General features: G+C 46.6%; 1 protein-coding gene across 1 annotated transcript in view; it reads left to right on the top strand.

Annotated features, from left to right (window-relative positions):
- Positions 1–2,474: 2,474 nt before the first annotated feature.
- The window catches only part of Stox1 (storkhead box 1), a 59,837-nt gene continuing 36,849 nt past the window's right edge, over positions 2,475–25,462 (top strand). Inside the window, exon 1 of the mRNA XM_057751678.1 lies at positions 2,475–2,775. Within this exon, the coding sequence (XP_057607661.1) occupies positions 2,475–2,775 (301 nt within the window). The remainder of the gene's footprint in view (positions 2,776–25,462) is intronic.

Genomic DNA, 25,462 nt, shown 5'->3' with positions numbered 1-25,462 from the left:
TATCTCCTTTAGGTTTGTTTTTATTATGTTATATGTGTATGCATGTTTGTGTGTAGTTTGTGCATATGAGTGCAGGTGTTTGGTAAGATGTTGGAAATACTCTACCACCATCCATGATCTCTGTCCTCAGAGACAAGCTGCCTAAACTTGTTGGGTTTTTTTTTTCCCATCTGTTAGAGGGATGGTTGATTTTTGCAGATTAAATTACATTGCATCTAAAAACAACAACAACAACAAAACTAATATGGTTGTAAGCACAAAGTAAACTGAAAGCAAATAGAAATTGCCATCAGGCCGGTGGTGGTAGTGGCACATGCCTTTAATCCCAGAACTTGGGAGGCATAAGCAGGCGGATCTCTGAGTTTGAGGCCAGCCTGGTCTACAAAGCAAGTTCCAGGACAAACACCAAAGCTACTCAAAGAAAAAAAGAGAGAAAAAAAGAAACCAGGTCTCTGTGAGTTCCAAGCTTCCAAACCAGCCTGGTCTATGTAGTGACTCCCAGGCCAGCCAGGGCTCCCCACCAAAAATAATTTCTCTTCTAGCTTTATCATGCATGGCGTTCACCTGCTGGACCAAAGTCGTATTCCTGTGTGCCTAATGTTTGGAAAACGGGAACTGTCTGTCTGTGAGACTGACTACTCGGGCCGAGAGCTGACCGCACTTGTCCTCTCTGCAGGAGCCATCTGCCCACCTCAGGATCAGAATTCAGATGGGAAGTACTATGTTAGCTTCACATGTTTATCTGAACTGAAGATGAAGTCAGATGTATTTTACAGAAGCCTGACTTGGCTGGTATGACTTTAAGTCAGACGACTGCTATGTGACTGGGGCACACTTTTTGTTATTTACTTATTTAAACAATGTCATGTCTTTATTTTTGCTCCATCAGTAGCTCTTGAGAAATGGCAGTAACCTTGGGCTAGACTTTTTTTTTTTTTCATTGTACCCGATGAATCTTTTCCCAAGGTGAAAGAGGTGACTAGCCCCAGTGGACATCAGGGGCAGCACAGAACAAGGTAGCTAGCTGCCTGATCCCTAGTCTGGGAATAAAGCTTCTGTTTGCCTGAGTAAAGGTGGGAAGTACTTCTTAATCTGACAGCTGAGGAGAGAGTTCAGTGGGTAAAAGCTGAGTTTGAATTCCTGAAGCCCATGTAAACTGAGGTAGAATAGCACATATGTAGTTTGTGTATAATCTACAATAGTCTGAACTCCTGGTGGTCCTGTACTTCTGGGGAGCTGGGCGGTGGAGACAAGAGAAATTCTGGGAGCTCTTAGGTCAGGAAGCCTGCACAGAGTGGCAAAACAAACAACCCCCCCTCGTGTGGGAGGTCAGAATTGGCACTGATGTTGGCACACATGGCACACATATACTCGCACTCAAACTTGAACATGCACACACACACACACGTGCATGCATGAGATATAATTGTATCCAAGATGCTTGGGGCCAGAATTCAGATTTCTTTCAGATGCTAGCATCTTGCACGCAATTCCCGTGATTCATATTCATTCCCCTTACACAAAGCCTGAAGGCGATTTTGTACATGTCAAGTGTGGTATTTTTCACTTTTTAGTCTGCAATAGTTAACTGGGCATTGTTATTTATACTATCTGTGATTTTTGGTGTATTTACAATGGACAGAGCATGGATTATCTCATGTAGTTTGGGGGACTGAGGTAAGGGGATTATAAGGGTCTCGTCGGCAGAAGGCAAGGAGGAGAGAGACATTGATGATTGATAGGGAAGTGAGAACTCTGAAATGACCCTCAGTACTGTAAGGAGGAAGGTGCTTTGGCAAGACCTGAGTTCTGGCGCTAAGGCCGATGCCCACCCTGTCCTCTTTCCAAGGCTGGTCCTTTCAATAGACCCTTCTCCTTGGGGCCCAGGACCTAACTCCCAGTAGGGCCTGTTTGTCATGCCCCAGGAGCCCCAAAGGGTGAGCTAGGAAAGCCCGTGATCAGCCCCTGCAGAGCGATAAGGACAGAGTGTCATCTCAGAACCCCCAGATCCTAATCAGGGTCGGGTTCCACGATTTCGCCACTGCCTCCCGCCATTAGGGTGGCACCTTTCCAACCCTGCTTTCCTCAAAATCCTCAAAAGAATGGTACATGTTAGGGGAGGAAACAGACCCTAGAACTTCAGAAAACCACGGGTGAGAGGGTCCTCAGAGTACTTAGACCTGGACAGTCTCCTCATCTCTCAGCAAAGACCAGAGAAATAGAACTTGCTTGATAGGTCAGGAGCAGAGCAGAGGCTCAAACCTGGGTCACCTCCCACTCTCGACCTGGGTGCTCTCTCTGCCCTGTGGGTGGAGGATGTCCAGTCTCTTCTAGTTGCTTGCGGGGACCCGGGAGTGACAGCTTCCCTGGGAAGCCGCGCCCCGCCCCGCCCCTCCCCCCCACCCCCGCCCGCAGCGGACTCCAGTGGCAGCAGGCGGCAGGCTCAGTGAGCGCGGGTCCCGCGGGCGGACGGTATGGCGCGGCCGGTACAACTGGCGCCGGGCTCGCTGGCACTGGTGCTGAGCCCCCGGGAGGCCGGGCAGGCGACAGAGAAGCAGGGTGGCCGCGCGCTCTTCCGCGCCTTCCGCCGTGCCAACGCGCGCTGCTTCTGGAACGAACGCCTGGCACACGCCGCCTCGCGGCTCGCCTTCCTCGGCTGGCTGCAGCGCCGGGTGCTGCTGGTGCGAGCGCCCCAACCCTGTGTGCAGGTGCTGCGGGATGCCTGGAGGCGCCGAGCCCTGCGGTCGCCCCGAGGCTTCCGCATCACCGCGGTGGGTGAGTGCGGGCTGGGAGCCCATGTGACTGGATGAGGGTGGAAAGCCTGAGAGGCGGCCCCGGATCACAGCTACAAGTCCCGGGAGCCCTTGGGTTCCTGGTAACAGGGGAGAGGACATTTTAAGAAATTAGGCTCAAGTTCCAGAAGGAATCCGTTTGCTCCATCCTTTCTAGCCTTCTTCCTACTTTTAACTCCCTTTCTTCTCTCTCTCTCTCTCTCTCTCTCTCTCTCTCTCTCTCTCTCTCTCTCTCTCTCTCTCTCTCTTTCCTTCATTCCTTCCTCTTTATTCCGTTTCAGTATCTGTTGTTCGTGTCCTGCTTGTCTTGGGTGGTGGTTGTGGTCTTGAGTCAGCCAACTTTCAGAAGTTTGGGAGCTCGTCATTTACCAAACAGAGAAAGTTCCACCTCTCTAATCCTTTCAGACTGACCCACTGGCTGGGAAACGGACAACAGGTGTTTGCTTACAAAATAGAGATTCTCAGCTGAGAAACGGAACCACTGCACCACGGACCGGCCACTGACACTGGACACTATACTCAGGCATCTGTGACAGACCCTCGCTGGCTGTGGGTGGCTGTGGGGGCCTTTGACAGTGTGGTGGTGACAAGCGGTCAGTTGTTTCAAGCCCTGAGTTTCGACTCCTCCCAGGGACCTCTCAGTCAGTCACAGGTCCTCCTTCTCCTCCACCGCAGGAGGAGCCCTGCAAACAAACATTGATTTTACTCCCTGGTGCAAGGGAACAGGGGGACGGGAGGTAACTGATGCTGTGTGTGGTCTTGTCCAGGGATGGTGGCCTCGGCTATGTGGTTTTGCAATCTTCTCTTTCTTAAGCAAAGAAATGTAGGGGTAGACTGGGTAAGAGGGGGCAGACATCGTGAAGCTGGAGCGCCTTCCATGTAGACAGGTTTCATCTTTTCCACGCAGGAGGGAGTCGAAAGATTAGGTCTCTGGCTTTCGAATAGGGAGCCAAGTAGCCAAGTCAGAATCCTCACCAGGAAGGGGGCTTGCAGAGAGATGGATGGAAAAGGTTTTCAGTGTGTGTCCTGGACTTCTCTGGTTTCAATTAGCAGTTACATGCTCCCGTTCCCTGCCTCCTTCCGAAGGGTGAGCAGTGTGTATTTCAGAGAGGGAATTGGATGCAGTAGGGGTCTAGACCCCAGGGGTGAAATAAGATACGATTTATGCAAAGTCCGAGGCAGCCATGATACCACCACTGGGGCCCAGCGAGCTATGTTGCTTAGTGGGGCAGAAAGGTGAACTGGCTGCCATTCCTTCCCGGTGCACCTGACTAACGTCCAGTAACAAGACTCGTTGGGAAAAAAAAAAAAAAAAAAAAGCCGGGCGGTGGTGGCGCACGCCTTTAATCTCAGCACTTGGGAGGCAGAGGCAGGCGGATCTCTGTGAGTTCGAAACCAGCCTGGTCTACAAGAGCTAGTTCCAGGACAGGCTCCAAAGCCACAGAGAAACCCTGTCTCGGAAAAAAAAAAAAAAAAAAGACTCGTTGGATTTTTTGCCTTGTTTATTTTTGTGTGTAGATGTGTATGCATGCCTTAGTATATAATTGGAGATCAGCTGACAATTCTTGTTCGATTCTCAGGGATCAAACTCAGGTTTTCAGGACTGCCAGCACGTGCCTTTATCCACCGAGCCATCTTCCTAGCTCACAAAAGACTCATTATTAACAAGGGAAGAGTATAACAGGTTTATTTAAAGTTTTTTTTTCTTTTTTTGTTTTTTTAAATTGAGGTCTGTACCTGGATGTGGTGGCTCACGCCTTTAGTACCAGTACTCAGGAGGCAGAGGCAGGTGGATCTCTGAGTTTGAGGCCAGCCTGGTCTATAGAGTGAGTTCCAGGACAGCCAGGACTACGCAGAGAAACCCTGCCTCAAAAAAACAAAACAAATGCCTGAGTCTTGTAGGTTCCCACAGAGGCCAGAAGATGCCCAGATGGCCTGGAACTGGAGTTTCAGCTGGTAGTGAACCACCATGTGGGTGTGAGGACCTGAACCTGGATCCTCTGAAAGAGTGCTCTTAACCACTGGGACTGTTTTTTTCTTGAGGTAGGTAGGGTCTAATGCAGCCCAAGCTGGCCTCAAATTGTTTGTGTAGCCAGCGTTGCTTTGGACTGGTTTTCCTTTGTTTGCCTTAGATGTCTTGTTTATGGGGGTTGAACCTAGGGCTTTGTGCACACCAGTCAAGTGCTCTGCCAACCTGGCTACAGCTTCAGCCTGGACAAGCGCTATCTGATCTAGGGACAGATGCCCCTGGGTGGCGAGGGGTGTTTTTGTTTTGAATAGGATTGCTAATTACTATCTAACTTGAGATGCCAGAGTTACCAATCATCAGCTCTTGGGCCGCCTGGGAGTCTCAGAGGGCAGTGACTACAGGAGAAGGTGCTTTCCACCAAGAGAAGTGAAGTTCCAGTCTATTCTCCTACCCCTGGCGGTGTGGTCTTCCAGAAAGCCAGCCTGAGTCTCTGGGGACACATAGTTGCAGGTCCTTCTCTTCTTAATGCAATTTGTGGGAGAGAGTAAAATACCAAAGAGGAACACAAAGGGTCAATTTGACTTCTGCTGTCGACTTGGATCTTTCTGGAGGCTCATGCCCTCTTGCAGAAAGGCACGTGAGCAGAAGGACTGTTGTTGATTGACAGCTCACACAGAAAATGCCGGGAGAGGAGGGGAGGCCATCTTCATCAACTCAGCTGTGTTCTCAGAGGCCCTTCTAGTTTCTGGAATTTGTGGGGCCTCTCAAGCACTCAGACACTGGGATGGTGACCCATGCCTGTGGTGTTGGTATTCGGGGGTCGGAGGCAGGAGATCAGGAGGTAAGATCCTTCTCAGCTACATAGCAAGAGTTCATACCCAGCCTGGGCTGTGTAGAGCCTTGTCACAAAGAACAAGAGCCACCAAGTTTGTTGGGCTGTGCAGGGACCTGAATTTGATCCCTGAAACCTAGGAGAGAACAGGTTCCACAGTGTGCCTCTGACCTCTGCACCCCGGCGCCCACCCAAATAAATAACCAAACAAATAAGCAAGAAGGTGAGCACCCCGGGCCTGCAGTAAGGACAGACGTGAGTCTCTGGGCACAGCAGCACCGGAAGCTGCAGATTTTATGTTCCCCTCCAGTCGTGTGCTGTTTCTTTCCCTCTTTGCTTAGAGACCTTACCCCCACCCCCCCACCTAGAGGGAAGCCAAGGTGGGGACAGCAGAGTATTTTCCTGAAAACAGGGGCACTGACCCTTCAGCTTGCAGCTGCTTCTTTAGTGCCCTTAGGCCTCCAGTGTTTTGTTTGGGGTTTTGTCGTTTGTTTTTCAGTAGCGAATGACATTAACTCATGAAAGGAGACAGCTGGTTTGCTTGCCCAGCTGAATCACCACGTGGGTACGAGGTGGGGGCGGGCGGGGGCATCACCCTTTGTTCGGGCACCTCCAGTTGCTACACTGAGAAGCCACCTCCTGGGACAGATAGGAAAGGCGGGCAAACCTTAGGATGCCAGCTGTCCAAATGAGCCTCCTGGCTCTCACCCTAAGCAGGGCTCAGAGTCTCTGCTCTCTCTCCCTGACCCCCTCTGTGACCTCACACTGAACCCGGAGCTCTCCAACTGGCTAGACTAGCTAACCAGGGAAGCCCAGGATCCTTTCTCCACACCCAGGGCTGAGATTACAGGGAACACACCCTCACACACATACTGACTGAACTCTGGCAGCCCCAGCATCTTTTCACATTTTTTTTAAATTCTATGTGCATGAATCTTTGTATGTATGTGTGTGTACCACTTGCATGCCTGGTGCCTGTGGAGGTCAGACGACAACAATTGATCTCCTGGAACTCAGTTAGGATGGCTGTGAGCTATTACATGGGTGCTGGGAACTCAACCCCAGTCATCTGTAAGAGCAACAAATACTCTAAATTGCTGAACCATCTCTCCAGCCCCCACCCACACCCCACATGACTATGTATACTAGGCTGGCCTACATAAATCCTCCTGCACCACCTCCTGAATTCTGGGACCAAAGGCAGGTGTCACCACCCTGATGGCTTTTTATTTCTTTTTTTTAATTTCTATTTTTTTGAGACAGGGTTTCTCTGTGTAACAGGAACTAGCTCTTGTAGATCAGACTGGCCTCGAACTCACAGAGATCTGCCTGTCTCTGCTTCCTGAGTGCTGGGATTAGAGGCCTGCGCCACCACAGCCCGGCTCCTGATGGCTATTTTTAAATACAGTCTTCCTGAGGCTGAGGAGATGGCTCAGTGAGTAGAGTGCTTGCCGCACAAGCCTGAGGACCCGAGTTTGGATCCTTGTCGTCCACATGAAAAGCCAGGTAGGCGTGTTGGTGCAGACCTGCAATCCCAACGCTGACGGGGGCTGGAGACAGGCAGGTTCCTTGAGCTTGTTCGCCAGTCAGCTTAGCAAAATCAGTGAGAGACCCTGTCTCAAAATAATAAAGAGCGATTGAGGAAGTCACCCAATGTTGACCTCTGACCTTGACACCCATATACACATCCATGCACACACACCTGACACACCTGCATGTACACATACAAATGTATCCAACACATACACTTTAAAATAAACAGTCTTCATAATTCATCCATAGTCCTGATTATTCTGTTTGGTTTTTTCCCTTAGTGGGGAAGGTTGCCCCCAGGGCCTTGCTCATACTAAGCAAGCACCAGACCACAGAGCTTCATCCCCAGCTCGGTTTTAAAGCAATATGGGAGTAGGTTTGGGTGGTGAAGGCGTGCTCTGGTGTGTGTGTAGGCCAGGGGATAACCGGCAGGGCTTCGTTGGTTCCTTCCACCGTGCGAGTCCTAGGGATTGAACTCAGGCAGGTCATCAGGCTAAGCCACAGTACATTTACCCACTGAGCCCTCCTGGGGTCCTCTCAGCTCTTACTTTTGAGACGGTCCTGTACAGTGGCCTGGGCAGGTCTGCGGAAGCCTCCTGGTGAGCTGGGATTACACGGGTGACTTCTGGGTTCTGGTATTTTAATGCATCTTTCTCTAGGCTCGTGTGCCTCAAAAGAAAGAAAAGTGGGGCTGCTCACACGGGAGAAGGATAGCAGAGTAGGTGACCACATCCCAGGGACTCTGAGCACAGCCTTTCAGCTGAGCTGTATGGCCCTTGCCTGACAGGAGGGAGACCCTGAGCTTCCAAATGAATTGAGCTGGGTGTACATGTTTATATTCTCACTGAAGGCCAAGGCAGAACTGCTGTGAGTTCAAGACCAGCCTGAGACTTATAGTGAATTGTAAGACCCTGTTCAGAAGCAAATTAAGGCATCCAAGTAAGGTGACAGTCTGAGCCAGTGAGACTTTGTCTCAAAATAAAAGGAAAAATAAACAGGATAGAAAATTCCTGTGTTTTCTATTTTTGGTTTTTGGGAATTCAACTTGCTGGGCAAGAGTCACTAAGCTATGTTCTTCCCCTTTATGATGCCATTGTGCAGGGCTGCAGTTTCAAAACCCCAAACAGGCATGACAAAATGGCACTCTGGGGGCGGACGTGCAGTTTAGCTGGGAAAGTGTTTGTGTAACATGGAGGGAACCTTGGGTTTGATCCCCCCTGATGTGTTAACTGCATGTGGTGGAACAGGTGTGTAACCCCAGCATTTGGGAGGTCAGGAGGTGGAGGCAGAGGGTCTCTGATGCCAGTTAGGGCTATACAGTGAGTTCAAGGTCTGGACTACATGAGACCTTCTCAGAAAACCGAAGAGGGGAAAAAAAAATCAAATGTCATTCTGTTGGTGAGAAATGTCCAGCTGTGGAGGAAGGACCCGACATGACCAGCCCTTCAGATGTCCGAACGCCAGTGTTTTAGCCTGCCCTGCTTCCAGGTAGAGGTCTTCTTCAGCTGGGTTGTTTTTTTGACTTGGTGACTTGGAATGAATGGGGATGATTCTGCCCTGTTCGCAGGCAGGAAGGGAACGGAGGGTCTGAGGTGACTCTTGCCTCGTCCCTTCAGCCCCCATCAGAGGCCAGGCTCGCTCCCTTTTCCTCCTGGGGCATGAAAAAGACAGCTGCTCCCTGCTCAGTGCGCTCCTTCCCACTCCATCTTCAGCTACGTTTTCCTAAGTTCATTTGCCAAGGGTTTGTTCTGCTTTGTACCTTTGTCTGCTCAGGGGCAGTGGGGTATCGTGTGGGCCTGTTCTCGTCGTCAGACTCCGGGAACTGCGTCCAGCACCTGGTAGCTAGTGTAAGTCTTGGGACGTTGGCAGTTTGGTGGCGAGGACAGTCAGCATTCTCAGGGAGGGAGAAGGAAGCCGCTTGTCAACATTGTTTGCCGTGTTCAGCTCATTTGATGTTCGTCTTTTGTGTTTCTGGGCGCTTTGCCTGCCTGCATGTGTGCACTGCCACCTGTGCAGCTGGTGGGGTCTGCAGAGGCCAGCAGAAGGGGTCGGGTCTCCTGGGACTTTATAGACCATTGTGAGCCACCGAGTGAACACTGGGAATTAAACCAAGGTCTTCTGGAAGAGCAGCCAGTGCTCTTAACTGCTGAAATATTTCTCAAATCCTGATACTATCTTTTTTGAAAATGTATTCATTTGCAGGAGAAAATATGCAAATAAAGGAACTTGTGTGTGTGTTTTGAGGCAGGGTCTCATATCACCTGAGGTGGCCTGCAACTTACCATGGAGCCAGAGCTGAAGCTGACCTTCACTGATCCTCTTGCCTCTGCCTCTAAAGGACTGGGACCACAGGCGTTTGCCACCCCTGTAGAATGGATGGCTCCTTCGTGTGGTCAAAGTCACCCTCTCATGACTCTGTACCATCTCCTTAGCAGTTTATTAAGGATCAGGGAGGGCTGGGAGTGGGGCTGCACGCCTTGATAAGTTCCAGGATAGCCAGTGTGTTGCAAGCAAGAAGTTGGTATAACAAAAGTTATATTTCTTATACTGGGGGCCATCACACAAGGTTCACACTAAGTTCCTAACTATGGTTCTAAGCCTAGCTCCTCAAGGCTACTCACCTGTGTGTCGTATCTTAACCAAAGGTCAAGTCCAGTCTCTAACAAGAGTCAGCATCCTGGGAGACTCTCCAGCCATAGGACAGATCAAGGTGGCATCTCTCCAGATGTGCAGAGCAGAGCATTGCTCTTAGTCTCTGCTTATATACTGTCCAGGGGTGTCATGGAGGCTGAGCGAGTGATGTCACTGGGCTCTGGCTACCAGGCTCAGCCTTGGGTGCAGAGAGATGTCTGACTAAGCTATGTTTACATGTCCACAAAGGCATGTTTTACTCTGCTCATTACATTCCATCCCCTGGGCCTCGAGGCATACACAGTACCCATGGGAACCACATAGAAGAATTACTAAAGGTTTCACAGCAATTTGCAAATTCAGGCCACAACAGGAAAAGGAGAAAGCATAGAATGAATATTTCAATCACTTAGCAGACAAATAAATGCTGGAAAATAAATCTCAGACACTAAACCACACAGTAATTAAAGCAAAGAGGTCAAAACAATGTCAATCACAGGATATTGCTGTGATCACCATTTTATAAACATATTTCCCAAAATTTATATTTTCTCCAGGTTTGGTATGCACCAAGTTGAAAAACACATCCAGAAATAAAAGATAATGCAGTAATTTTCTTTCTTTTTTTAAAAATATTTATTATGTATACAATATTCTGTCTGTGTGTCTGCCTGCAGCCAGAAGAGGGCATCAGATCTCATTTCAGATGTGGTTGCTGGGAATTGAACTCAGGACCTTTGGAAGAGCAGGCAATGCTCTTAACCGCTGAGCCATCTCTCCAGCCCCAATGCAGTAATTTTCACACAAAAATGTGAAGGGGGCATGGCAGGATTGGAGCCATAGGACTCTTAGCTAAGCATCATCCTCGGCCAGGGTCAAGTGGCAGCATGTGGGGCATGGCTGTGGGTCAGGTTTCTTCCTTAAAAAACGACTAACTCCAGTAAGTTTCAGCTTCCAGTGTCGCTTCTCAGTTTTGTGTATGCTAATATATGAAAAACCAGCCGGGCAGTGGTGGTGCACATCTTTAATCCCAGCACTCCAGAGGCAGGTGGATCTCTGAGTTCGAGGCCAGCCCAGTCTACAGAGAGAGTTTTAGGACAGCCAGGGCTACACAGAGAAACCCTGTCATGAAAAAACAAATACGAAAAAGCAAATGTTGGCTACAAAGCATCAGGAAGTCAGGAGAGTCTTTGTGGGCGTCTGTCTTGGGTCTCAAATTGGCATATACAGACCATCTTTTTTGGCAAAAATGGCAATTAATTGATGGGCTAGAACCAAGAATCTGGAACACAACATTCCTGGCCTGAGGTGTCATGGAGACCTTTCTCCAATCATGGCTTGCACAGATGTGTCTGCAGGAACCGTACGTAGCGGGTTTGTTCCTTCTGGTGTGATAGTGGTGTCTGGAGCTCGTTGTCATAGTTCCTCCTAAAACCAATTTACATGCCTGTAGCGTGTAGTTCTTACCTCTACCGTGGTCTGAAATGGTGATTCTATCTCCAGGAATCCTCAGAATGAGATGAGACTGAGAGCTGTCTGCTCCAGTCTTGTATTTCTCTCTAGGGTTGGGACTAAAGGCGTGTATCACTACTGCATGGTTTCTATGGCAACTAGTGTGGCTACTGGGATAAAAGGTTGTGTGTCACCACTGTCTGGTCCTTTGTAAGCTGATCAGTGCGGCTGTTTTACTCTCTGATCTTCAGACAAGCTTTATTAAAATACAAGTGAATATCACTACACATGCCAAAAGGGCCAATATGATACATACGAAAAGCCAAAAGCTCTCCTTTATCCAGTGAATAATTTCTATGTGGGGAAGCAAGTGTGGTCAAATCTAAATATTATACCAGTCACATCGAAAAAAGAACATTTTTGAAGGTTGCTGCTAATTTTATGGGTATAGGTAATAGTTTGAGTGCAACTGGTAAATGTGGACTCTATCTATCTGTCCTCCCTGGGTCTTAATATCCCATAATCCTCATAATCCATTGGCTGTGTCATGTTAAAGGAGAGAACAGTAGAAATGGCATTAGTTTCTTAGTTAGGATCTCTATTGCTGCGACAGAACACCATGATCAAAAAGCAAGTTGGAGAGATGGGTCAGTGGTTAAGAGCACTGCCTGCTCTTCCAAAGGTCCTGAGTTCAATTCCCAGCAACCACATGGTGGCTCACAACCATCTGTAATGAGGTCTGGTGCCCTCTTCTGGCCTGCAGCATGCATGCAGACAGAATACTGAGAATACTGTATACATAATACATAAATAAATCTTAAAAAAAAAAAGCAAGTTGGGGCTAGGTGGCAGAGGCATATGCCTTTAATCCCAGCACTTGGGAAGCAGAGATAGGCAGATCTCTGTGAGTTCGAGGCCAACATGGTCTTCAGAGTGAGATCCGGGACAAGCTCCAGAAAAACTCTGTCTCAAAAAAATAACCAACCAACCAACCAAACAAACAAACAAACAAAACAAAAAAGCAAGTAAGTTGGGGAGGAAGGAAAGGGTTTATTTGATTTACACTTCAGCATTGCTATTTGTCAGGACAGGATCCTGGAGGCAGGAGCTGATGCAGAGGCCACGGAGGGGTGTTGCTTACTGGTTTGCTCAGCCCACCTTCTTATAAAACCCAGGACCACCAGCCCAGGATGGCCCCACCCACCATGGGCTAGCCCCTCCACCACTGATCACCAATTGAGAAAATGCTTTAAGGCTGGAGGCATTTCCTCAACCAAGGCTCCTTCCTCTGTCAAAGTGACACACAACATACCTAGCATGTCATCTCCATGTTCATTATTGTATGGGGTACCTGTGTTCAAACGTTAGGCTAGAGCTCGTGGACAGGTTTACCTCTCCTGGGAAGGGAGCCGTAGCTCTCGTGGCAGGTGTAGAGCCAGACAACCAGGTTCTGCAGCATAGAAAGTGGAGTCCAAGGTGTTCATGGTGATGTTTTAGAGGCCCACTGGGAGGCTGAAGCGTGCAGTAGACTCCATTGCCAAGACCGAAGAGGCCAGTTCTGGTATTTGGAGCTCATTGGACAGAGGGTGGGTGGGTAGACAAAAAGGTGATGTGTCTTCCTGGGTCTGGGGTCCATCCATCTGCCTGCAAGGCTCATGATTTCAGTTTTTTATTTTTGTTTTGTTTTTTACTGCTGAGCAGTGAGCCATAGTGTATACGTACCACATTTTCATCATCCATTCCTCCGTCACGGGACACTTAGGTTCTTTCCATTTCCTAGTTGTTGTGAATAGAGCGTCAGTGAACATGGCTGAGCAGGATCTGTGGAGTGTGCCGAGTCCTTTGGGCACATGCCGAGGAGTGCTACAGCTGGGTCGTATGGTAGATTGGTTTCTGTCTTTTTGGGAAGTCTCCACTCTGATTTTCATAGAGCCCGCAGCAGTGTGCAGCCCATCAGCAGTAACTTTAATGAGGGCTCTCTTTTTCCCACACCCTTTCCAGCAATTGTTGTCAAGTTGTTCCATAGATCTTTTCTGTTCTGACTGGGGTAAGATGAAATCTCAAAGTTGTTTTGGTATGTATCTGCTAACTGCTAGGGATGGTGAAAAAGTTGAGACATTTCTTAGCCATTTTTTTTTTTTTTTTGAGAATTCTATTCAGATCCCAGCCCCATTTTTGGGGGGTCATTTGACTTTTCTGACTCTTGTTTTTTTGAGTCCTTTATATATTCTGGATATTAATCCATTCTGTGAGCTTCATCTTCCCCCAGTTGATTGTTTCTGTAACTGTACAGAAGCTTTTTAGTTTTCTGAAGTCCCGTTTGTCAATCGTTGGCCCTTTAGTTCTTGGGCAAATGGGATCCTATCCAGGTCTTTTCCTGTACCTGCTTCATGTGGGACGCCGCCTATGTCTTCTTCCAGCAGTTTTGGTGTTTCTGGTTTAGGTCTTTGATCATTCGGAGGTAGTTCTGGCATAAACTGGTTCTTCTGTCTGTGGACATCCAGTTTTCCCAGCACCAGTTGTGGAAGATGCTCTTTTCCCCCAGCGTGTGTTTTCAGCATTTCTGCCCAGTACTAAGTGGCGGAAGTACATATGTACTTATGTTTAGGTCCTCAGTTGTGTTCCCTGGTCCACCTGTCTGTTTTTGTGCCAATACCACATTGTTTTCATGGTTCTATAATATTATATCTCTGGAATTGCAGTCCCTTTAATGTTTTGTTGTTTTTGCTTAGGTTCTTTTGGCTACCCAGGGCCTATTGTAGTTCCTTATGAAGTTTCAGGATAGTTCTTTTTTCTATTTCTATGGAGAGTGAGGTGGGGATTGTATTGAATCTATAATAGTTGGTCATTTTCACATTAATTCTATTATTAATTAATGAGCATGGGATGTTTATATTTAGTGCTTTTTATCTCTTCAGAGGTTTAAAGTTTTCACTGTAGAGATCCTTCACTTCCATTGTTAGATTTATTATTATTATTATTATTATTATTATTATTATTATTATTATTATTATTTTGAGACAGGGTTTCTCTACTGTTCTTGGCTCTCCTGAAACTCCATCTCTAGATCAAGCTGACCTTGAACTTGGAGATCTGCCTTCCCCTGCCTCCCAAGGGCTGGGATGAAAGGCAACACCACAGCCTTGCAGACATGTTATTTTCTTTGGGGCTATTGTGGATTGGAGGTGTCCATGAGCTCCTTCTCTGTATATGCGTTGTTGGTGTAAAGAACAGAAAAGCTCTTGATTTGTGCAAGTTGATTCTGTATCTTGCCACATTGATGAATTTCTTTATCATTTCTAGAGTTTTCTTGTAGAACTTTTGGGGTCTCTCTCTTTTTTATTTTATGTGCATTGGTGTTTTGCCTGCATATATGCCTATGTGAGGGTGTCAGATCTTGGAGTTACAGACAGTTGTGAGCTGCCATGTGGGTGCTGGGAATTGAACCCAGTCAATGCTCTTAACCACTGAGCCATCTCTCCAGCCCCCTTTTGGGGTCTCTTATGTTCAGTATCATGACATCTGCAAATAGTGATAGTTTTGACTTATTCTTTTCCTATTTGTATCCCTTTAATCTCCATTTCTTGCCTTATTGCACCAGTAAGTATTTCTAGCACAAGGCTGAAAAGGATAGGGCAGGATAGGACAGGGTTTCACATGCAGTGGGGCATCCCCTTCTTGGGCTTTTTAACCTTAGGGTCACCCTTTTTGGCTGCACTGGTGGCAGGGGCATCACCGCCAGTCTTCTTGACTTTTTTCTCGGCTATCTTGCAAGATGGGAAAGAGTCTTTCTGATTTTTGTATGTATGTTTTTTGTTTTTGTTTTTTCGAGACAAGGTTTCTCTGTGTAGCTTTGGAGCCTGTCCTGGGACTCACTCTGTAGACCAGGCTGGCCTCCAGCTCACAGAGATCCACCTGCCATTCTGATTATTTTTTTTTTGTTGTTGTTTTTTGTTGTTGTTGTTGTTGTTTTCGAGACAGGGTTTCTCTGTGGCTTTGGAGCCTGTCCTGGAACTAGCTCTGTAGACCAGGCTGGTCTCGAACTCACAGAGATCCGCCTGCCTCTGCCTCCCGAGTGCTGGGATTAAAGGCCTGCGCCACCACCGCCTGGCTTTTCATTCTGATTTTTTAATGTGGGCACTTAGAGCTATTTCCCCCATGGGATGGCTTCCCGTGTGTCCAGAGGTTTGGTTGTGTTGTCTGGGAAGTTGTTCTTTTGCGGTGATCTCTTCTTTGACCCATTCATTGTTTACTAATGACTTGTGTAATCTCTGTGAGTTTTCATCTTTACTACAGTTTTGTTTTACTGTCTAAATTTTTTTTTTTTTTTTTTGGCTTTTTGAGACAGGGTTTCTCTGTGGCTTTGGAGCCTCTCCTGGAACTCCCTTTGTAGACCAGGCTGGCCTCGAACTCCCAGAGATCCGCCTGCCTCTGCCTCCCGAGTGCTGGGATTAAAGGCGTGCGCCACCACCGCCCGGCTACTGTCTAAATTTTATTGCATTATGGTCAGATAGGGACGCAAAAAGTGTTTTTAGGCATTTTGAATTTGTAAAGATTTCTTTTGGAAAGGTTTCTGCATGCGCTGACGAGGGTGTGTATTCTTTGGTGTCTGCATAATCTGTAGATAGAGCTGTTAGGTCCATTCGAGGTATGATGTCCATTAGCTCTGATGATTTTCTGTATAACTGAAGAAAGTGGGTTTCTGAAATCACCTACTGTTAGTGGATTGATATTAATCTGTGTCTTTAATTACAGTAATGGATTTTTTATGAAAGTGGGCACCCTGGAGTTTGGCATATACATGTTTAGGATAGTAATATCTTCTTGGTTAACTCTTTCTTTGGTCGGAATGAAATGTCCATCTTTATCTCCTCTGATTGGTTTTAATTGAAGTCTATTTTGTCAGATACTAGGCTAGCAACACCTGATTGCTTCCTGGTCCCATTTGATTGGAGTCCTTTAGCCCATCCTCTCATTCTAAGGTGGTGTCTATCTTTAAAACTAAGATGTGTTGCCAGGCGGTGGTGGTGCACACCTTTAATCCCAGCCCTCGGGAGGCAGAGGCATGTGGAGCTCTGTCTATGAGTTTGAGGCCAGTTTGTGCCTTTTGATTTGAGATCTCAGGCCATTGATATGGACATGTAAAGTTAATGCTGAATTGTGTGTGTTGCTGAAATGTGTGTGTTGTGGATTGTGCTATTGATGTTTGGTTGTGTTGTGTTGACAGTGGTGTTTTGTGTTTTAGTAATGATGGTTTTGTGTACTTCTTTCACAGTCTCTCTGCTGTGCTCAATCCTCTCTTCAACCCTGCCCAAAATAAAGCTTTCTGTATTTTTCTTAGGTTTGGTTGGTGTGTGTGTGTGTGTGTGTGTGTGTGTGTGTGTGTTTAAATGCTCTTTATGTCATAGGATCTTTTCCTTTCTCCTTCAATCATGGCGGATAGTTTTGCTGAGTATATTATTTTATGTTGGTTGTCATGTCTCTTAGGACTTGGAATGCATTGCTCCATGGTCTTGTGGCTTTCATCCGTGGCCTTCACTTTCAAAGTTCCATTGAGAAATCCATGTCATTCTGATGGGTTTTCCTTTTTTCCCTTTTAGCTTTCAGTAGCCTTTGTTATGTGTTCTTAGTGTTTTACTGTGCTATGCCCTGGGGATTTTCTTTTCTGGTCCCATCAATTCAGTGTTCTGTGTACTTTTTGTTTTCTTTTGCTTTTTGAAACAGGGTCTCTCTACATTGACCTGACTGTCCTTGAACTCACTATGTAGACCAGACTTGCCTTAAATTTACAAAGATTGGCCTGTTTCTGTCTCCTGAGGGCTGCTGGTTGTAAAGGTGTCTACCACCACACTCAGTCTTTATTTTTGTTTTTGGAGACAGAGTTTCTCTGTGTAGTCCTGGCTGTCCTGGAACTTGCTTTGTAGACAGGCTGGTTTCAGACTCACAGAGATCCTGCTACCTCTGCCTCCCTAGTGTTGGGATTAAAGTCATATACCACCACTGCCTAGCCTCAAGCTCAGCTTTTGTATGCTTCTTGTTCTTGTAGTTGCATGGGTGTGTTTGCCTTTAGTTTGGGTAAGTTTTCTTCTATGATCTTGTTGACGATCCGGTCTATAGCATTGACTTTGGATTCTTCTCCCTCATCTATACCTTTAATTTGAAGGTTTGTTTTTCTTATGGTGTCTCATATTACCTGTGTGTTCCTTTCCTGTTTTTTGTTTTTAAATTTTGAGATGTTTCTTGATTTTTTTTGGTTTAGATCTTCTGTTTTATCTTTGAGACCTAATATTCTGTCTTCTGCTTGGTCATGCTATTGGTAAGGCTTTCTTCACGGTTACTTGTTGGGCTCAAGTCCTCATCATGTTTGTGTCTCTCCACTGAATAATATTCTCAAGTCCGGGACTGCCTTTGTCACTTCCAACAGCCTACGTCTATGCACTGAATAACACTCTCAAGCCCGGGACTGCCTTTGTCGCTTCCAACAGCCTACGTCTGTGTTTTCTTGGGTATTTCGGACGTTTGTTATCTCTAGGCTCTTTTTTCTTGGTTTCGTTGAACTGTTTCTAGTATCTTTAAATTCCTCTCATTCTTTGAGGAGGTTCATGATTAGTCTTTCTTTCTTCTTCTTCTTCTTCTTCTTCTTCTTCTTCTTCTTCTTCTTCTTCTTCTTCTTCTTCTTCTTCTTCTTCTTCTTCTTCTTCTCTTCTTTTCTTTTTTTTGTTTTGTTTTTCGAGGCAGGATTCTCTGTGTACCCCTGGCTGTCTTGGAACTCATTCTGTAGATCAGGCTGGCCTCAAACTCACAGAGATCCACCTGCCTCTGCCTCCCAAGTGCTTGGATTTAAAAAATATGCACCACCACTACCCTGCTCCTTCTTCTTCTTTTTTTTTTAATTATTTATTATTTTGTATACAATATTCTGTCTGAATGTATGCCTGCAGGCCAGAAGAGGGCACTGGACCTCATTACAGATGGTTGTGAACCACCATGTGGTTGCTGGGAATTGAACTCAGGACCTTTGGAAGAGCAGGCGATGCTCTTAACTGCTAAGCCATTTCTTCAGCCCCCTACCCTGCTCCTTTTTTTCTTCTTTCTCCTTCTTCTTTTTTAATGTGCATTGGTATTTTACTTGCATGCATGTCTGCGTGAGGGTGTCAGATCCCCTGGAACTGGAGTTACAGACAGTTGAGAGCCACAATATGGAAGCTGGGGATAGAACCTGGGTCCTCTGAAAGAGTAGAACCTCTTAACCACTTAGCCATCTCTCCAGGCCCTTGTAATTGTTATGTTCATTTCTGTATCTTGGAGTTCATCTAGGTAACTCTCATTGGCAAGCATTTGGACAGGACTGGTGAGTTTGGAGAGAAGCTGTTGACTCAATCTTTCACATTGTTGGTGTTCCTGCAATAAAGGCTGGGCACATGGGCTGCCTTTGTTAGTTTTAAATTTGTTATGGGTGGAGCAGGGTGGGGGAGAAGAGAAGATGTGGGGCTGGAGACGGATCTAGAGGTTGGAAGTGGGTGGAATGCAGTCAGATGGGCAGAAGAGACTGGTCAGGTTTACAGGACGTGCTTCCTGGGGTGGGGGTGAGGGCACAGGTGGGATAGCATGTGGGAGGGTCTTGTGATGACAGATAGATAGGCAGGATACAGGGCCAAGCCAGTGCTCTTAACCAGGGAGCCGCCCCTCCAGGACCTGCTTGCTGGACGCACCTCCAAACAGAACAAAGGTCTCTCTTAGCTTATACACAGGACAAAAACAGTTGCTTCTTCCCTTCCCCAAGGAGAAGACTTAGAATACCAGATGGGAAGGCTCTGTATTCTTTCTCTTTGGAGTATAAATAATCTCTCTAGAGATCTCCCCCTGGAGATGTCTCTGAGCCTCCTGTCCCTGGCAGGATGAACGCATGCCTTTCAGGTTCAGTGAGTCACATGGGCTTCTCCCTCTCTGCGGTTGTAGCTGAGTTTTCCAAAGCTCTGGGAACTCAGGTTTCTGGCTCAGTGTTTTTAGAGAGGTCCAACCTTGCAGAAACACAGACTCCTCTGTCTGTATCACACAGTCGTATCCCTTGGGTTTTCCACAGTTGACTGTGTTATGTTTCCCACAATATGCCCGCCACTCTGTTTTTTTTTGTTGTTGTTCAGACAGGGTCTCACTACGTAACCCTGAACTCCCTATAAAGACCAGACTGGCTTTGAAATTACAGAGATCCGCCTGCCTCTCACTATTGGCTGTTTTGTTCCAAGCTGATCAGCAGATGCTAGGACCTAATCCACTGTGGTTTTGTCTTAAATGGCACCTACCCAGTTAGTGCCTGGAAACCCCAGGGGCAGGATGACGTTAACGATGCTGCCATGGTATCAACTTCATTCTCCAAGACTTCCAATTCTATATTTGAGAAAATCTCATTACTCGATAGACCTACCTTAGAATCCTGCTCTGGGCAGTTTTATGTCAACTTGACACAACCTAATCATCTGAGAGGAAGGAACCTCAACTGAGAAAATGTCTTCATAAGACCCAGCTGGAAGGCACTTTCATAATTAGTGATTGATGGGAGAGGGCCAGCCCATTGTGGGCAGTGCCATCCCTAGGCTGGTGGACCTGAGTTCTACAAGAAAGCAGGCTGAACTGGGTGGTGGTGGTGCATAGCTTTAATCCCAGCATTCAGGAGGCAGAGGCAGGCAGATCTCTGTGAGTTCAAGGCCAGCCTGGTCTACAAGAGCCAGTTCCAGGTCAGGCCCTAAAGCTACAGAGAAACCCTGTCTTGAAAAACTAAAAAACAAGCAAACAAACAAAAAAGCAGGCTGAGCAAGCCTTAGGAAGCAAGTCAGTAAGCAGCACCCCTCAATGACCTCTGCATCAGCTCCTACTTCCAGGGTTCTGCCCTGTTTGCATTCCTGTCCTGACTTCTTTGATAATGGGCTGTGATATGGAAGTGTAAGCCAAACAAACCCTTCCCTCCCCAAGTTGCTTTGGTCACGGTCTTTTATCACAACAATAGAAACCCACAGTAGGACCGGAACCAAATTGGTTATTATATAAATAATGTGGTGGTGTATGCCTTTAACCCTAACACTTGGGAGGCAGAGGTATGTGGATCTCTGTGCATTCCAGGATGACCTTGTCTACATAGTGAATTCCAAGACAGTTAGTGTAGCGTATTTTCTTTCTTTTTTTTTTTTTTTTTTTGGTTTTTCGAGACAGAGTTTCTCTGTAGCTTTGGAGCCTGTCCTGGAACTCCCTTTGTAGACCAGGCTGGTCTTGAACTCACAGAGATCCGCCTGCCTCTGCCTCCCAAGTGCTGGGATTAAAGGCGTGCGCCACCACCGCCCGGCTGTAGCGTATTTTCTTTAGGCCACAAACCAGTTCTCAGTTCATGACACAGAGACTCATTGTTAGGAATGCTCAGACTTAGTTGATGCTTATCCCACTAGCTCTCACAACTCATTTTAGCCTGTTTCTCTTCATCTATGTTTTGCCTCAGGGCTTTTGAACTTCCTTTCATTCTTTATGTCCTACTACGCGTCTATCTGGGTGGCCCCAGGCGTCTCCCTTTCTTTCTTCCTCTTTCTCTCCTTCTCTCCTCCCTTGTTCTCCCCTTGTTCTCCCTTCTCTGGAACCTAGATTCATCCTCCTATCCGCCCGCCATCCCCAACTATCCCTCTACTGCCCAGATTTGGACTCTTTGGCTTTTTATTAGACCAATCAGGTGCCTTAGGCAGGCAAGGTAAAACAGCAACACATCTTTATATAATTAAAGTAACACCCCACAACAACTAAGGTTATATAGAAAGCTGGCCTCAAAACAAGTCTGTAGCTTCCCAAAATTACCGTCTTAACCTAGTTCAAGATGTATACACTTTTTAGTAATTAATTTTTTTTTTTTTTTTGAGAAAGGGTTTTTCTTTGTAGTTTTGGAGTCTGTCCTGGAACTCGCTCCATAGACCATGCTGGCCTCGAACTCAGAGATCCATCTGTCTCTGTCTCTTGAGTTCTGGGATTATTTTATTTCATGTGTGTTTGTGTGAAGGTGTTGAATTCCTGAAACTGGAGTTGCAGGTAGTTATGAACTGCCATGTGGGTGCTGGGAATTGAACCTGTGTCTTCTGGAAGAACAGCCAGTGCTCTTAATCCCTGAGCCATCTCTCCAGCCCCAGAATGTATACTCTTTTTTTTTTTTTTTTTTTTTTTTTGGTTTCTTTTTGAGACAGGGTTTCTCTGTGGCTTTGGAGCCTGTCCTGGAACTAGCTCTGTAGACCAGGCTGGTCTCGAACTCACAGAGATCCGCCTGCCTCTGCCTCCCGAGTGCTGGGATTAAAGGCGTGCGCCACCATCGCCCCGGCCTAGAATGTATACTCTTTATAGCTGGATGGTATGTTAATAACTCGAACAGATTCTGCTATGACTTGCAAGGAAAACCTTGCAGCAAATTCTTCCATGTAACGGGCTAGTGAGTTGAAACCAACCTCAGTGCCTTTTAGGCTAAGCCATCATGAATGACAGGAACAAGGAACAGGGTTTTGTTGTTGTTTGTATTTTGGTTTTTTTTTTCCTTTCTTTTGAATTTTTCTCACTGTTGGAAGCTGCCCACAAAGCACACACCAAGCTACTTGGTCATTTGGGGTTTTCCTAAGTGCTTTAGTGTTTCTGACTACTGTCTAGGTATCCAGGAGATCGCCTTTTGGTTCCCTTTGGCCAGAACTTGCAATTGTACCAAGACGTTTCAGTAGGGAGAGCATCTCTAGCGGGGCTGGGATTGCCACGGACATCAGCCAGAAGTGGTGTGGTCGCCTGGGTTCTGAGGAGGACCCCACAACCCTGCTGCTTCCTCTCGGCTTTGCTATGAAAAGAATTTTATTCCAGGTGGTGGTGGTGGCACATGTCTTTAATCCCAGCATGTGGGAGACAGGGGCAAGCAGATCTCTGTGAGTTCAAGACCAGCCTGGGCTGCATAGTGAGTTCCAGGACAGCCAGGACTATACTAAGAAACCCTGTCTCAAAACCCCTCCCCCTCCCCCAAAAAAGAATTTTAAAATTAGTCAGGTATGAAGCAAAGTTGGACTTATTAAATAAAGATACTGAGATTTAAGTGTATGCTTAGAGCTAAATACAGGATTCTGAGACCCTTGAAGTTGCCTTGCTCAGAGGATGTATTTATAATTGGATCCAAAGATTAGGCAAAGTTTGAAAAATTAACTTAAAAAAAATCCACGAGTTGTCTCCAGGGTGTAGCTTGGTTGGTAGAATGCTTGCCTAGCATGAAGGAAGCCCTGAGTTCTTAATCCAGGTGAGATGGTGCACATCTGTAATCCCAGCAGGGAGGTAAAGGCAGAGAGGATTAGGGGAGTTCAAGGTCATCCTTGGCTAAAGAGAGAACTTGAGGGCAACCTGGGCTACGTGAGACCCTATCTGAACAAAACAAACCTGAGAAATATTGAACAACAAATTTCTGCCATTTCTGAATGCCAGAGGCCATTGACAGGTTCCAGAGAGGAGGCAAACAGTGGGCGAAGAAGTGAGCCAGGCCATGGTGGCAGCCAGAGCCTTGCAGCCTGACCGACTGGCCGTCGGCGTGCGTCTTTATTTAAACAGAATTCAGTAAGCAGAGATAGATTTGTGTTGTCCCAAAACATAGATCGTTATCATTTTTGTTTTCGAACATGTGTTTGAGGTTTTTTTCTTGCACATCTGGACTCGTAAGTTTAGTCATCATTGATAAACAGAATTATCTTTTACAATCGTTTTTGCTCATCAACCCCACAACCTAATTTTTAGGAATCTAGAGGCATAGGACAGCCTGTTCTCAGGCTGGTAGCTCTCTTCAAGGGCACCAGACAGAAAGAAAATCTCCAAGTCAGCCCATGCAGTTTGCCACGCCCTGAGCTGTGTATTATTAACTCTTAATGGTCAGAGCGCCCAAGGAAAGTCCTCAGGCCAGAGCTTCCACACTTGTTATTCTGGCAGAACATACAATGTTTATGTTTACATCTTTACAGAATTCGTTCACATGTCTAATCCTGGCATTCTGTTGTTCCTTGGTCCTATGACACCACAGTGGCTCCACACCAGATAATGTTTCTAATAAAGGGAGGTCCTGATGCTTCAAGACACTTGTTTTTTTTCTTTTGAGACAGGGTTCCTCTGTGTAACAGTCCTGATTGTCCTGGAACTTGCTTTGTAGACCAGATTGGACTCAGATTGAGATTGAGCCTCTGCCTCCCGAGTGCTGGGGTTAAAGGCGTGCACCACCACTACCCGGCTTCACCTCATTCTTTCCACACCATTCTTTGCCCATCAATATAAGAACCTGAGTAAGGGGGGCTGGAGAGATGGCTCAGAGGTTAAGAGCACTGGCTGCTGTTCCAGAGGTCCTGAGTTCAATTCCCAGCAACCACATGGTGGCTCACAACCATCTGTAATGAGATCTGGTGCCCTCTTCTGGCCTGCAAGTATACATGCAAGCAGAACGCTGTATATGTAATAAATAAATATATTAAAAAAAAAAAAAAAAAAAAAAAAAAAAAGAACCTGAGTAGGGCAGATACCTTTTCAGCTAATCTAACTCTGATGCTATATGTACCACGTAATCTTGCTTGAGTGTACATTGGGAAGAGGCTTGCGATCTTGTTGACTTTTTTTTTGGTTTTTGGGGGTTTTCTTTATTGTTTGTTTGTTTGTTTGTGAGACAAGATTTCTATGCAGCTTTGGAGCCTACCCTGGAACTCACTTTGTAGACCAGACTGGCCTCAAACCCATAGAGATCCACCTGCTTCTGCCTCCCAAACACTGGGGTTCAAGGGTGTGCTCTGCCACCGCCCTGCTTCTTGTTGATCTTTTACGTTTACTTTGTTCTGATTATCTTGCTCCTGAGTACGTGCAGGGGCAGATGTTTTAAATCTATCTCATAGCCTTGTAAAGAGATCTCTGGCTTCTTTAAGGGTGTAAGGAAGACCTTCAAGTAGATAAGGATATCTCCCTAAAAGCGGGAGGGGTAGTATGCTCAGGACTTTCCTGGGGAAGGTTAGAAGCAGTACTCCTGGGAGAAGACATAAATGATTCATAAGAAATTTCCCATCAATCCCGAATCCCCAAATTGTACAAATTAGTAGAAGCCCCTAAATGCATGCCACATGTGGAGATCAGAAAGTGGCATGGTGGCCATCCTGTGTCTTAGCTTTGCTGGATCTTTGTCACGCAGGTATGCTGGCTTTATGACTTTTGTCCTTCCCATCAGATATGGCCGCGCCAGTTGACAGCTTATCCCAAGTAAAACTCCCAGCAGTGCTCCTGCCTCAGCCTCCTAAGTGCTGGCACCACACTGTGCCCATCTACTGTTCACCCTCAGGCGTTTCCTTCTGTAAAGGGTGCTGTGGGGTGGGGTGTTCAGGAGCTAGGGAGGATTGCTGACACAGTCCAGGTCTAAGGTCACGTGGGTCTGGCTCTGAGCGACAGGAGCTCTCTTGGCTTGTAGCACTCTTGAGACACCTTGGGAAAGGGGAGCTCCATCTCCGGAGGCAATCTTCACACTCATCAGGATGTATTTCAATAGCCAGACAATCTGCTTTCAAAGTCTTTTTTCTTTCTGAGACAAGGTCTGTCTTTATAACCCTGGCTGTTTTGGAACTCACTATGTAGACCGACCAGGCTGGCTTTAAACACACAGAGACATGCCTACCTCTGCTTCTCAAGTGCTGGGACTAAAGGCTTTCAAAGTCTTCAACTCAACATTGTTCTGTTTTTTTTTTTTTTTTTTTTTTTTTTTTGTTTTTGAGACAGGGTTTCTCTGTAGCTTTGGAGTCTGTCCTGGAACTAGCTCTGTAGACCAGGCTGGTCTCGAACTCACAGAGATCCGCCTGCCTCTGCTTCCCGAGTGCTGGGATTAAAGGCGTGTGCCACCATCGCCCGGCCATTGTTCTGGTTTTTTGTTTTGGTTTAATTCAATGTATGTCTATGTGAAGGCGTTGAGTCCCCCTGGAACTGGAGTTACAGACACTTGTGAGTTGCTATGTGAGTGCTGGGAATTGACCCTGGGTCCTCTGGAAGGGCAACCAATGCTCTGAAACACTGAACCATCTCTCCAGCCCCCCTACTCTGTATTTTTAATTAGAAAAAGAACTTTTTCTGTGTATGAGTATTTTGCCTGCATGTACATCTGTGCAACACTTGTATGCCTGGTGCCCACAGAGGTCAGAGGAGAATGTCAGATCTCTTGGAACTAGATTTAAATGCAGTTGTGAGCCACCACATGGG

This window comes from Chionomys nivalis, chromosome 19 (assembly GCF_950005125.1).
Source record: "Chionomys nivalis chromosome 19, mChiNiv1.1, whole genome shotgun sequence".
Lineage (NCBI taxonomy): Eukaryota > Metazoa > Chordata > Mammalia > Rodentia > Cricetidae > Chionomys > Chionomys nivalis.
The sequence above is the reverse complement of the archived record's forward strand: the minus strand, read 5'-3'. Positions and strand labels throughout refer to the sequence as shown.